The sequence below is a fragment of the Chiloscyllium plagiosum genome, chromosome 32 (assembly GCF_004010195.1).
Source record: "Chiloscyllium plagiosum isolate BGI_BamShark_2017 chromosome 32, ASM401019v2, whole genome shotgun sequence".
Classification (NCBI taxonomy): Eukaryota; Metazoa; Chordata; class Chondrichthyes; order Orectolobiformes; family Hemiscylliidae; genus Chiloscyllium; species Chiloscyllium plagiosum.
In genome coordinates, this window is record NC_057741.1 from 37,653,747 (window position 1) to 37,668,777 (window position 15,031).

The following is a 15,031-nucleotide window of genomic DNA, read 5'->3' on the forward strand; positions in this document are numbered from 1 at the left end:
TAAGGATAGCTGGTCATGTTGTTTCGTGGCTAGTTGATGTTCATGTATGCGGATTGTTAGCTGCCTTCCTGTCTTCAACCGGACGCGGCAGGGACAGACCACTATAAACACCGGAGGAAACATCAAAGAAGCGCTTCGCAGGAGGCTCCCAAGCACTGATGATGGCGCCTAGCCAGGGGACGAAACGTTTGCAACAAAAACTTCCAGCTCGGCGAACAGAACCACAACAATAGCTTGTTTCTTTGTCGCAAATCCAGCATCATTTTAAACCAAAATTGAAAGTACAAAATAAATTTTTTGAAGTTGAAGATTGTTTATTAAAATTAGCTAAGAAGTGTGGCATTTGATGCATAAGGTCTTTGAATGTACCAAATGAGAAACAAAATTCTGCATTAGATAGTCAATTTTAAAAAAAAAGTAATTGTCTTTTGTGTGGATCAGTCCTCTTCTGCGTAATGGTTAATTCTCATTATGAAATTAGAATAGCAGCTGCTTCACTGAAGACACAGACATACTCTGAACTTCATGGTGAGCAGACAGATGGAAGCTGATCTTAAACATTTAGAACAATAGATTGACGAAGATGAATTGATTTGTCCACTCGGTTCTATTCATTAAGGGCATCAAATTACCTTCATTTTACATTCCCATCCTTGATCTTATAACTGCTTCTGATCTGTACTGTAGTAAACAAAAGACAAAATATCTCATGCTAGTGGAAGAAAAAGATGATTTGGGATTGCTCGCCACGATTAGTGACCGATTTTATATTGTTGTCTGCTTGTCATGCTGTCTACAAACATTGACCTGCTGCATAACAATATAGACCACGTCAATTCAGAGTGGACAATGATGAGGCCAACTACTGCCTTGTTATCATTAGACCTCTACCCTACAATGCTAAATGAACCAGAACTTTCGAGAGTTGCCACTAATAAGATTAGACATTCACGTTCATAACATGGTAGCTACTGTTAAAATTAAATGCAGATTTAACAGATATTTGTTAAACCCTGGTGGTATGAAGAGCTTGCTTTGGGTTGAAAAAAATCTGATTCTTCAGATTAAATTCAATTTTGAGAGTTCATTAAGTCACTGATAGTTAAAACTCATTTCCACTAATGGATAATGTTATACAGACAACAAAGGTGTTCTAAGGTAGGATCATACTGGACTCAAAAGTATTAACTTTTCTCTCTCCACAAATGCTGCCAGACCTGCTAAGTTTTTCCAGCATTTTTTATGTATTTGATTTCTAGCATCACAGTACTTTATTTATAAAGGTGAATCAATGATGCTCTTAATTGCTCAGAAAGATACAAACCTTTGTGGGGTTCAGGTTTGCTATCTTTGTTTTTTGTTTGACTGTGTGTGACCACTTCATACAGGCCTTGCATGTACTTAACATATATTGTTAGTTGAGAAAATGCTGCAATTCCTTTATCTTGACCTACAGTAAATTTCTCTAACCGAGATAAAAGCAGAAAGAACTGCGGATGCTGTAAATCAGAAACAATTTCAGAAATTGCTGGAAAAGCTCAGGAGGTCTGTCAGCATATGTGGAGAGAAATCGGAGAAGGGTCACTCGACCCGAAACGTTAACACTGATTTCTCTCCACAGATGCTGCCAGACATGCTGAGCTTTTCCAGCAATTTCTGTTTTGTTTCCACTAATCTCACACTCTTGTCCTTAATAGTCCCCACATTAACTTTGTCTCGCAATGTATTAAATTCAGAATTGTTGTCCATGGATTCAGTTCTCCCTTTCATCTCTTTGCAACTTGTTCTAATTTTGTTTGAACATCTATCTGTGGTCCTAATAATGCATTATCTTCAGAGTTAATAATGCAGCCACAATGTGCTACAACCCCTCATCTGCATTTCTTTCCAACAAAGCTTACAATCATGTAAGATTGCCATAATCTTGCCATATAACTATAGATTGAATGTGTTTATTAGTGTATTTCTTCCTCTGTGGAGCACCTGGGATGTTTTCCATGTTATTAGTACTACACAAATGGAGATTTTTTTTTAAATTAACCTACCTCAATGCTTCTCTGGATTAAGGGACAAAATTCCCTCAAAAACATATCACTCAACATTGTGACTTCATAGTTATCCAAGTATACTCTAATTGACTGCATAAAAATTGACACTGGCTTTCTCAATTTCCATTGTTCAACTGTATTCATTTTTCAGCTGGCTGTAACAAAATTAAAGTATCCAACAGTGTTTATTACCAGGGACAGGAAATTGCTTCAATGGAGATCATTGATTATTATTTTCTGCAGGCAGAAAGTACAAAGCAAAACAATTTTCTGAGCTTTTGATTAATTCTTGCTCTAAGAATATGCCATTCAAGAATGTATTTTAATAATGCCCTGAAGCAAGCCATTATAATGCTAATTAGTAGTCCCAAAAGTCTTTCTGATGTGGGGGGGTCTCAAAGCGACAACAAAAAATTGAAAACCAATATAAGTAGCACTGATCTCGTCAATTAATTGCCTTTTTAAGAAGTTGTTTCCTTTATTCCCTCTAGAATGGTCTCTGTCATTTTTCAGGTTTGGAAGTAGGTGCTGTCATCGGCCTGCAACCACACATTAATGGTGTCACATGCAGTAGTTAGTGGAAAATATGGCTTGTACTTCACCATTGCAAAAAATACAATTGCTTTGTGTATTCTATTCGTAACACATTTTTAGCCTTATAAACCATCTGGCCTTGAAGCTGGTCCAGTGCGTCTTTAATGCAGGTGATATTTTTATTCTCAGATGGAAACTGTATCCACATGGTTGAAATTGGAATTGTGCAGAAGCTTTTAGACTTACTGGATAGGCATGTAGAAGAGGGGAATGTGACAGTACAACATGCTGCACTTAGTGCTCTTCGAAATCTGGCAATTCCTGGTAAGCTTTTCTTATTGTTAAAGTCGAAACAGAAAAATGCATGCATAAAAATGTTTGCTTTGTTTATTGGGTAATGCAAAAAGCACCTCTTCTAGAGAATTATTTTAAAATTCATGTAAATTGAAAACAATTTTTTAAGTTTGAACTAATAGATTCATTCTCTTTTCCTTCTATAGAAACAAAATACTTGCAACTATATCTATCCTATAGTTTTGAGCTTGAATATAACTGATCATTCCCATGAGTATAGCCAGGTCTGCTCTCATCTCAAAAAAGGTCCCACTTCATATCTTGTTATAAGGTGACATAGTACAGATTTTTAACAATATCCAGTACATGCAAGAGGTCTTACTGTGATTTTACATGCTTCCTATTTCTTCTGATAGGTACATTCTGCATTTTTCTATTTCTTCAAGGGTAGACTGAGTAAGGGAGTGCTTGGTTTAAGGTCATTAAGCTATTGAGGCTTGGGTTCACTTTGTTCAATCAGTGTAACTTAATTATGTGATATGGTGCAAGGAAAGAACATGCTGTACTTTAATACTTCTGTGATTTTTTTTCTTGTTTTAAACAAGATGAATCTTGACTGTCCTCCAGTTTTATAATAACTTTACTGAAGTGAGCACAAATTTTCTCTAATGAACCCAGCTGCTCTAATTGTCTTTTTGGTAGTAATTATTCTTGAAGGTATTGAAAATATGATGGCTGAATTACATCTTGCATTATTAATAAATCTGTGATTCTGTACGAAATAGGTAGCACTGTTGTAATGACCAAATCCATGTAATGGTTCAGTATTATTCTGAGAAACTTGAAACAATCTTCATTACAAACCACTGCTTCTGACTTCCATTTACTGCAGTACAAAATTTTAGCTGTACTTAATGTGAACATCTCATGGAATTATGTTTCCAAGCAAAAGGTTTGCCTCCTGTGCCCTTGTTAGTGTATCTCCTCCATATCTTTTCAACTCTATATTCTGCTTGTTTTTACCACTCCTTCCAAGCCTGTGCCTTCCTATAACTCACCACTTGCTTTGTTGACATCCTCAGAATGCAAGTCATAACTGTGCATAAATTCTTCTTGGCAAACGCTTGCTAGTATTGCCCACCTTACCTAGCTACTGGTGTCAATTGACAGTTGTTCCCATAATGAAGAAATTAAACGACTTTATTTATTTACAAATTGAGTAGGGGAACAAGAAGGACTTCATCTATTCTTTTTGGGGTGGGAATGAACAACTATAATAATAGAATTCACTTTGGGATTGTTACCTGCTTGTTAAAAATAGATTCACACATAGATGTAGGAAACTGAAATCAAGGCAAGTTTGTTATATAGATTTGATTTTTATTTAAAAGATAAGTGTGCAACAAATGAGTAACCGCTTGATTTAATCAGATTTCATTTTTTTGGAACTCAACCAAACAAAATCTCGATATATAGTCTTTAATATCCAAACGCAGAGTCAATTTAATCATCAGTCAACGTATTGCACCCCCACCAATCCAGATAGCTTACCATATGTCTGATAACTTGAGTTTCAAAGTTACTATAGAATCCCTACCATGTGGACAGAGGCCATTTGGCCCATTGAGTTTGCACAAACCCTCAGAGCATCCCATCCAGATCCAGACCCCCACCTTATCCTATTCCCATAAACCCACATTTCCCATGGCTAATTCACCTAGCCAGTTTGTCCCTGGACACTCCAGGACAATTTAGCACAGCCCATTCACTGTGGGCGGTAACTGGAGGAAGCCCACAGAGACGGTCACCAAGTCTGGAATTGAACCTGGGTCCTGAGGCAGCAGTGCCATCCAATTAATTCTTGATATTATCTATTTAGGTTTTGGAAGCAGTAAAAAATTTCATGCAAGCACAATCTGTGTAAAGGGATGTTGAATCCAAATGTGATGTGATTTTGATCGAAGATGATTCTGCCTCATCTCTACCATTGCTCCACTTCTCTTCAAGGCTAATGAAAATATCTGGATCTTGAACTTTTAATATGAACTGGACTTGGTGAACCAATGGTCCAGTTTCATTGTTCAATGTAATTGCTTCCTTGAAGGAAAAAGAGAATAATTCTAATAATGCTACGTTTGGCCCCCTTAACACTCAGTTTTGCATTTTCAGTGTACTTAATTGCATTAAATTCTTTTACTGGTTGCAAAACCTAAACAGGTGATATCTCGAACTAAATCTAAAACTCAAGTAGTCTAGGTTGTCAGACATAAGATGAGCTCTCTGGATTTGTGGGTGTACAATAAGTCTAACAGTTGATTAAACTACTACAATTTCAGTAAACTCTGCTTTTTGTATGTTAATGGCCATGTATCAAAATCTTGCAGTACTGCATTAGAGGAATGACTTGGAATGAGGTTTTTGGCACTTTGTTGAGACTCAATTCTGCAAATTGTCATGTTAACCTTTTTTTAGTATGTTCCCAGTGGACCTTTTTCTCATTCAGGTAAATGTGTGTATTGTTTACTTGTAACCTCAGTGTGTTGTCAAAATCAATAAATTTGATGTCTCTCTAGTTCAGACCCAAAATCTCTCAATGAATTGTATGATTCAACTAGCTCTGGAAAGAATATCCTACTAAAAATCAAGCTTTTGGGTTGATGAAAGTACTGGAGAAGACAGTTTTGTTAATCCATCACTAACTGGACAGGAATTTTTAGGGGTGGGAATGTTATGCATAGGAGGAGAAAAGTGTTCAAAGTGAAGTGAGTCACTCAATTCAATAAAGTCATATAGGCCCACTGCTTTAAAGTAATGCATTGGTGCACATTTCTGATTAAAATAAAATCATATATGGTGAAAGTATCACGACAGCTGTGTAACCAGAGTTAAAATATATTACTGCGGTCGAGTCCTTTCTTTATTTTCCACTGTTAATACCTATTTTCTGTTCTGACCAGGTAACATATGTGAAAATCATTTACTTGAATTCCTTATTTTCCCCAGTATCGAATAAAGCTAAGATGCTGTCAGCAGGAGTTGCAGAGCAAGTCCTGAAATTTCTGAAGTCAGAGATGCCACCCGTTCAGTTCAAACTACTTGGAACATTACGCATGTTAATTGATGCACAAGGTATTTAACAAATATTGAGTAAAATATTTGTTAAGTGAATTTTTTTTCCCCCAGGAGATCTTGATTGTTTACTTTTAAAAACCTACATGATGGGTCAGTGCTTTAAATGGCAAGCTCGTCTCTGCCAAGAAGATGTTGAAAAATATCCAGAGTGGAGATGAATCTTCTTATAAAAAAGGCATGTAAATTAGTAAGTGTGTCTGTCCTGTTGTCATACCTGCTAGCAACTAGTACCAGCGTTCTCAGGGAAATGAGAAACAGATTTTTGACTTAACTGGTTGAAGGTGTATAGAAGAACACTTGAAAACAAATGAAATAATTTTTTAAAAAATCAAAACAAAGTTAAGTAGATTCCATACTTACTCTACCAACACTTTGAAATAGGTTATCTGCAGTTAGCATTCTTATTCTTATTCTTGAAAGGAGGAGAGTCATACTTCATTGCTGCCTCCATGTGATCTCTCAGCCTGTTAATGTACGTCAAATATCAAAAGGTGCAACAGGGTTATTAGTAAGGGTGCTGTCATACTTCAGTCTAGCCACTAATTTTAGGACTTGAGTGGCATATTTGGCAATAGGTGGTGATTTTGACCACACAAATGACAAGTCTAGTTGTTTAAAAACCTTCCAAGTCCTTTAATTCATCCTGTTCTAGCTCTAGAAATATTAAAATATGGTTTTAAAAGAAGCTACATTAATGATCATAATGAATTTCAAAACACGGTTTTATAATATGACATCCTAATATGCAATTGTCTGTATAATTAGATCCAAAATCCATTTGTCTAATCATGTATGGTAAGGGATGTTCAGATGTAATATTCAGGTGAAATACAGTTATATACTGAGATTAATTGAATTTAATTCTTTATTTTAATTGCATCCTTGATTTGTATCCCCAATGTAAATGTGTCGACAGTTATAATGTAGATGCATGTGTGAATTTGCTGTTCCTAATTATAGCCTCTGACTAGAAATTAATTGTTTCTGCTCCCAAAACCATGCTCTTCTGAGGAAGGATCTTCTTTTCTGAAATGTTCTCCCTTATAGTCATTATGACTGTGTACACATTAGACCTTGCATGGTTCAATTCACCAACAGTGAATATCACTCTAGCCCCCACTGTCATAGTCCAGGCAACGTCACAAATGTAATGAGCTTCCTGTGAACATATGTCCACTCTACGAGAACCCTTGAGAAATATGGAACTGTATTTTCCAAGAAGTGGCAACCTCTGCCACACTGCCCCTTCCTTTTGCCACAAAAGTGTTTCATGTTTGTGACAGGAGATTCTGATCAGGGCTTCTTCAGAAATGTGGACGTCCCATGCTTCCGATCTGACACCTCCCTTGTAATGGCAGAACTATCAGGGTAAAACAAATCATACTCCTTTTTTTATATAGTCAGCTGCTGTATTCTGAAAGTTTAAGGTCCAGAATCACAGCCACTTTGACAGCTGCAGTCGTATAGTATGTGTGAGGTTAAGGTATCAGAAGGGTAGAGTCTCACATGATTGATGTGTTTTAATGTAGTCTGATGGATTGGACATGTTTATATCAGAGGTTGTCCAATCCCAGGCATTGAGACGGTGTCAAGTTAGGGGCTTGTTGGTAGGGGTGGTGTGGAGAAAGGAGGGGGACACGTTTTCTGGATTGTGAGGTAAGTTCGTTACTCAGGCGTTTAGTATTTACTTTAGTGGAACCCACTGATGTCTGATTTTTAATGGATACTTTTGGAGGGTTCCAAGAATCTTCAAACTTCTGGGCAATTCCTTCATGATCCGCTAAAATAGGGATTCCACTTGGTAACTCCCATCTGTTCTTCAGAAATGACTCTGCCATTAGAAAATCAAGGTCATAACTTCTATACTGAACCTAGCAGAACTTGTCTTGGTTTCATAAATATGGATAAAGAAACACAAAACAAGTTCCAGGATTTTTATAAAAATATTTAATGGAAGTATTCAAAATGATCCAATAGTATCAATAGGAAAACATCAAATATCCTATCAATATCACCAAACACCGGCTAATCGCTCGTGTTAAATAAAATAGCTGTCGCATTTGCCTACATATGTCCCTGTATAAAGTGCTCCATTATGTAGTGTTTTGACAGGTCGTGAGGTGCAATATAAATGTGCTTTTGCTTGATCATTTTGGAGCAAGAGGAGTATCTGTACCTAATGTTAGCGATGTACTTTATTAGAAATGTAGCAGACTTTCTTCCAAATTTGATGGAACAAATATCTGTCAATTTTTGGTTGCCACTAAAAACTCCAGATTATTGCATCTTTTTCTCTTTTTCACTTCTTCACTCCATCCACAGATATGCACTCAGTTCCTTTTTTTTCTGCCTCCTTCCATCCTTGTTACCCAGCTAATTTCATCACTTACAGGTACTTTCCGAATCTTCCCCCTCAATCCTTCTTTACTACCCAACACTACTACTCTACATTCTAACTCTGCTTCTTTCCGTGATCAGATTCCTCTTCAGCATGCTTTGAAGTACAATTGAGGCACCAGTCAAACTCCTTATGTACAGGAACTCATTCTAATGGCAGACTTGTCAGGTTGGTTTAGTTTAACTGAAGTTGGACTTTTTTTTAAACCAGTCCAAGCTGAGCTATAAACAAAATTCCCACGAAGCTGTGTGGCTGCACATGCTGAGTCACATGCTGACGCATTGACCTCCACATAGAGAGGTTGCTGCTATGCACGGATCTCAGGTCCACACAGAAAAAAATGTTGGGGGGATGTTGCCTGCTCATGTCACCACCTCAACCCGTCTGCTGCTGAAAATGTCTTTACTGTCAGACTTGACTATTTGTCTCTTGACCAGCCTCTGATCCTGAAATCTGAGACCTTTTAATCATCCACAACTTGGTTGCTTGTGTTCTACCCTATATCAAATCCATCACCCATCCTCGTAGTAAAATATGAACAATAGTAGGCCTCTAACTTATCTTCTCTTGGCTTGATATTCATTCTTGTCTGATGAAGTGCCTAGGAATATTTTTCTACATTAACCACACTTCATTAGAGCTGATTTTTTGTAGCTGGAGCAATGGTCAGATGGCTGATTCTACTTCCATTTAGTATGTCACTCTTCTGAACTGATACTAATTTTATATTGAATATGTTTGCTCATCCAATATAAACACCCTTTTCTAGTTCACCTGCACTGTTCCCACATTACCAATGTATGGGAAAGATAAAATTTTCTGTTATATAAATATTATACCTAACATATATAGCAATGTTATTTGAAAAGAGAAATGGAGTGGGCACTTGGATTAAGTTATGCAGCAGTACAAGTAGAGCAGTTTCACAAAATCCACCCACAAGAGTTCAAAATGCTAAATCTGGTTTATGATCTAATGTAACAATAGCTTAAAGACTGTTCCTGAGTACTTTGTGGGAGAGCTGTTTTCTGCAGTGCTCTTCCTTGTGTTCTAATTCTGTCTCGCCTGCTTTCCCACAGCTGAAGCAGCTGATAAGTTGGGAAAGAACATCAAACTGGTGGAACGTTTAGTAGAATGGTGTGATGCAAAGGATCATGCTGGCGTCATGGGTGAATCGAACAGGCTGCTATCGGCACTAATCAGACACAGCAAATCAAAGGTCTGTTTTGAGAAATGTTACTTTGTAAAGTCTCCACCTTATGAAGTAAAGTTGGGAATCTGCACATCTGATGCTAATGTGCATCTGTATTTAATAAAGTTTTTTTATTTATCTGAATTTTTGATTGTTAACTGAACTTGCAAAAGGAGTGTTTTAAAAAAGGATTGTGGAAAGGATTCCTGTTTTTCTTAAAAACAAATTGCTGCCACTTATTGTAAATGCAGTTTCGACTGTTTGCTCAACCAGTGGGGGATGTTCAGTTGCAGGTGAACTGCTACAGGGAATGTGTACAAAGTGAAATTTGGCCAGCAATGAGCAGTTGACTGGAGTGATGACCAGTTGTTGCTGACTGTAGCTTTCTATCTGTGCCCAATTATATGATTGGCTCCTAGTAATCTGTACAAGTTGTGGTTGTAAACAATATAGCCAGAAACCTTCGGATTCTGGAAGGAGAAATGGTGTCCTTTTTCTCCACAGAAAAGAAAAATGCCTTAAGCCTCCCTCCCTAATATCTGTAAACTATTGCTTTGTCAGAGACTGAGTTGTAACTAATTCCTTGTGCCTTCTGAAAGTATCTGGAGAAGAGCAATCAAGGAGCAGCAAGTCCTGGCAAGCCAAAAGGTTCATCTCCGAGAACCTGTGGGCACGGTCCATTTCACTGCCTTCTTAGTCATTCCCTCTGCCCGAAACAATATTTATTTTCATCTGTCTACATGCGTGTCAGGGATGGGTAGAGTTACGTATTGACATTTCTTAGATTCTAGCTACAGGAAAACACCTATTTGTAATAAGTACTGATTATTGTGAAGAACCGAAGCCTGATCTGTGTTTTCTGCCAACCTTGTTCTAAAAGACAGATAAATTGGGGAGTTTTGTATACTTGGGTAAAATGTTGAACTTTTATTATGTCTTCAGGAATAGCAGGGCTGGGTTTTCAGTATGCCACCCCAGTAAGGTGTGACATACAGTATTGAATAAATGGGTTGTTGTGTCTGTGGATTAGAATAAAAATGTATAACCAAAAAAGTTACAGAAAAGGCTAAATTTTACACATTTTTGGTTTAAAAACAGGATCCAACAAAACAAAAATTGGACAGTCACTAAAATATATTTTTAAAAATCAGCTGAGGTTTGCATCAACACAGCATTTTCTGTCTGTGGTGGCATGGAAACATTTTTCTACTGAGGATTTGTAAAAGTTATGGCACAAATGTTTTTAAAATTATTGTAACATTGTATGTTCTAAAATATTGCAGTGAGTGTCATGTTCTGTGGTTTAAAAAGCGTATTGTAGCAATCTTATTTCATCAAGAAGCAAATGCACAGTTTTTATTGCAGTGTACTCAGTGTTTACACTACATGCTGTTTTATTTTCTTGCAGCTTTACTTAAAAGAGCTAATTCTGAGAGATGTTGGCATGTTATTCATCCTTGCTTCTGTGGATATATAAATGGTAGCACCAAGAACCTGCTCCTGCTATTTATTTTTAAAAGTCAAATTAATGGAAACTTATTCAAGGTAGTAATTAGCAGTAAGGTGACAGTTCTAACGGAATATATTTTATTCCGCTCTTTAATTATAGCATTACTCTGTATTTCAGAAGTAAGCACATGGGGTTACCAACTCCTAATGTTTAGTTGTGTCCAATCAAATACGTAATTGCCCGTAATATAAGCTGGAGTATATAACAAAATAAGCCAATCTTCTAAAATGAATTTAACTTGTAGTCTTTGATTAACTATCTGGAATATTATGTGCAGTTCTGGTCTCCAAATTTGAGGAAAGACATTCTGGCTATTCAGGGAGTGCAGCGTAGGTTCACAAGGTCAATTCCTGGAATGGCGGGACTATCTTATGTTGAAAGATTGGAGCGACTGGGCTTGTATACCTTTGAGTTTAGAAGACTGAGAGGGGATCTGATTGAGACATATAAGATTATTAAAGGATTGGACACTCTGGAGGCAGGAAACATGTTTCCACTGATAGGTGAGTCCCGAACCAGAGGACACCGCTTAAAAATAAGGGGTAGGCTGGTTAAGACAGAGATGAGGAAAAACTTCTTCACCCAGAGAGTGGTGGGTGTGTGGAATGCTCTGCCCCAGAAGGCAGTGGAGGCCCAGTCTCTGGATTCATTTAAGAAAGAGTTGGATAGAGCTCTCAAGAATAGTGGAATCGAAGGTTCTGGGGATAAGGCAGGAACAGGATACTGATTGAGGATGATCAGCCATGATCATATTGAATGGTGGTGCAGGCTCGAAGGGCAGAATGGCCTACTCCTGCACCTATTGTCTAACTGTTCAATTTAATGTAGAAACTGCAATTAATTAGAACAGAATTGGATACAAGTTTAATGTTGGAATTCCCTGTGAAAGATGGTATAAACTTTACTAATGTAGCAACCTACTTGTATGAAATAGTTTGCTACATTACTGGTTGAAAAATGCTACATTTCAAAATATTTGTATATAAGATTGGGTGACATGGTGGTATAGCAGTTAGCACTGCTACCTTACAGTACCAGCGTCTCTGGTTCAATTCCAGCTTTGGGTGACTATCTATGTGGAGCTTGCATATCCTTCCCTTCCACTGGGTTGCTCCAGTTTCCTCCCACAGTCCAAAGATTTGGCCATGATAAATTGCTCCATAGTATCTGGGGTGTGCAGGGTAGGTGGATAAGCTATAATACATGCAGGGTTACAGGGAGAGGCTATAGGGGTTGGTCAGAGGGTCAGTGTGGACTCGATTGGCCAAATGGCCTCTAATTGCACAGTTGGGATTCCATGATTGCAGTTTTAATTTGTTTTTTCAATAAAATTATATGCAAATATTTTTGTCAAAATCAAATTCCCTAGCACCACACATTTAATCCTGATTCTCTGTTCTCAGCGGAGTATTATCATATTTCCAAGCATCCTCAGTACTTGTGAAACAGTCTTGTTTAGTAATGATCCTGAAGCAGCTAACTACATCTTTAGCTTATTCTTGTGCATACCTCTAAAATGTTTAAACATGTTGGCCCAAAACTTGGCAAAATAAAACTACTTGGAGTTAGTAAGGACTGCAGATGTCAGAAGTCAGAGTTGATAAAATGTGAAGCTGGAATGGCACAGCAGGTCAGGCAGCATCAGAAGAGCAGGAAAGTTGACATTTTGGATTGGGATCCTTCGTCAGGACTGGCCCATTTTATCAACTTAAAGCCACTATTTATGCACAAATGTCACAACAACTTTAAGAGGGAAGATACAGGTTCAAAGTAGAAATCAAAAAGTTGCTGTAGAACTTGGCCCTTAACAATCAGCTTAACAAGGCTGCTTACACCCTTGTCCTTTCAAATGCATTAAGTGATAGATAAGGACTACATTTATGAAAATTCTTGTGTGTCATTTTAATTGTGTTGCATATTAAGTCCTCTGACACTGAAAATTAACCTTTATAAGTGTGGGGTGTTATATCTTCAAGTTTTAATTGTTGGAGAGTTAAAACAATGTTTAACACTGCCCTGTTTTGTTTTCTCCATCCAATCTTTCTTTCTCATTATTTTTCTTTCTGTATCTGATTTGACTGAGTCTATCTATCATAACTTGCATTTCCTTCTCAGTTCCTACCATGTTAATTTTACATATCTCCAATATGATTTTTTAAGACGTTACATGATTACATGCTCTGTGGGAAAAGTGCAATGTTTCTTTTTAACTCTCCCTCCCAGCAATTATTGTAACATTTGTAGTGCAAAATGCTGCCCACTTAAAATACGAAGGACAAGTGTGACTACCGGCAGACACCTTTTTTATGGCAGGGCACAAGGTTTTGGACTGTAAAGATCTGAATAAAATTACAGAAGTCTTCCACATTTCTACATAACTATATTTATTGCGTATTTATAAGAATATCAGAACAGAAATAGGCCATTCAGCCTTTCAAGCTTTTAGTACAATCATGACTGATTGAAAGCTGCTTTGTCTTTTACCCACAGTATTAATCATTAATGTTTATGGGGATAATCAAAACTTCATTACTACTTCAAATATACTCAGGCTGAACTTCTGCTGCCCTGTGGGGTAGCAAATTTCAAAGATCCACAACTGAGTTTAGAAAAAAATTTCTCATCTCAGTCCTAAGTGGTATCCACTTTATATTTAAACTGTGCTGTGTTTTTTTTAATTCATTCACAGGATGAGGGCTGGCTATCAGCATTTATTGCCCATCTTTAATTACCCAGAGGGCAGTTAAGAGTCAACCACTTTGCTATGGGTCTGGAGTCACATGTAGGTCAGACCAGCTAAGGATGTCAGTTTTCTTCCCTAAAGGACGTTAGTGAACCAAATGGTCTTTTCCGACAATTGACAATGGATGCATGGTCATCATTAGACTCTTAATTCCAGGTGTTTATTGAATTTAAATTCCACCATCTGCCTTGGCAGAACTCTAACCTGGGTCTCTGGATTAACAATACCATTAGATCATCACCTCCCTTGGTTGGCACATCTCCTTTCCATGGTGACTTCTAGACTCACCACGGAAACCTCCTGCCTACTCCTTTTAAGTGTTTTATAGGTTACAATGAGATCATCTTACATGCTTTTGAGAATACAGGCCTACTTTGCCCAATTTCTCCTCGTTAGGACAGTCCCACCATCCCAGGAACAAGTCTGGTGAACTTTCATTGTAATCGTTCTCTGGCAATCGTATCTTTCCTAAGATAAGGACCAAAACTGTAAATAGTACTTCAGGTGCAGTCTAGCCATGCTCATGTACAATTTCAGCAAGATTTTACTAGTCCTACCTATACACACATTCTCTTACAATAAAGGCTAACATTCCATTAATAGCTTCCTGCACCTGCAGTTTATTCTTAAGTGATTTTTTCAACAAGGGCACCAAGTCTTTTTGCACATCTACACTTTCTAAGCTCTTACCTTATAAGAAATGTTCTGTACATCTGTTCTTTCTACCAAAGTGGATACCCTAACGTTCCCATATTATATTCCATCTGCCACGTTCTTGCCCATTCAGTAAGCCTGTCCAAATCCTGAAAATATTGCACATCTTCACAATATTTATTTCTGCTTACTTTATATCATTTGCAAATTTAGAAGTATTACATTTGGTCCCTACACCCAATCATATTATGTGCAACTGGGGCCTAGGTACTGCTGCTTGCTGTACTCTTGTCAAATGCACAAATGATCCATTTATTCCTACTTTTTACTGTTAGTTAATGCTTTATCTATGCCAATGTATTTCTTCCTATGCCATGTGGTTATAACCAACCTCCCTTGTCAGAAGCCTTATGAAAACCCATATACAGGGGAACCTCGATTATCCGAACGAGATGAGCAGGCATTATTTTGCTTGGATAATCAATTATTCGGTTGATCAATTAAATGCCTTTCTTCTGGGGCTCGG

General features: G+C 37.5%; 1 protein-coding gene across 7 annotated transcripts in view; it reads left to right on the top strand.

The window, feature by feature from the left end:
* Window positions 1-15,031, top strand: part of rap1gds1 (RAP1, GTP-GDP dissociation stimulator 1) — a 94,928-nt gene that overhangs the window by 67,353 nt on the left and 12,544 nt on the right. For all 7 annotated transcript variants that reach the window (XM_043674441.1, XM_043674442.1, XM_043674439.1 and 4 more), the window contains 3 exons: window positions 2,772-2,906; window positions 5,880-6,005; window positions 9,486-9,625. In XM_043674441.1, the coding sequence (XP_043530376.1) occupies window positions 2,772-2,906; window positions 5,880-6,005; window positions 9,486-9,625 (401 nt within the window). The remainder of the gene's footprint in view (window positions 1-2,771; window positions 2,907-5,879; window positions 6,006-9,485; window positions 9,626-15,031) is intronic.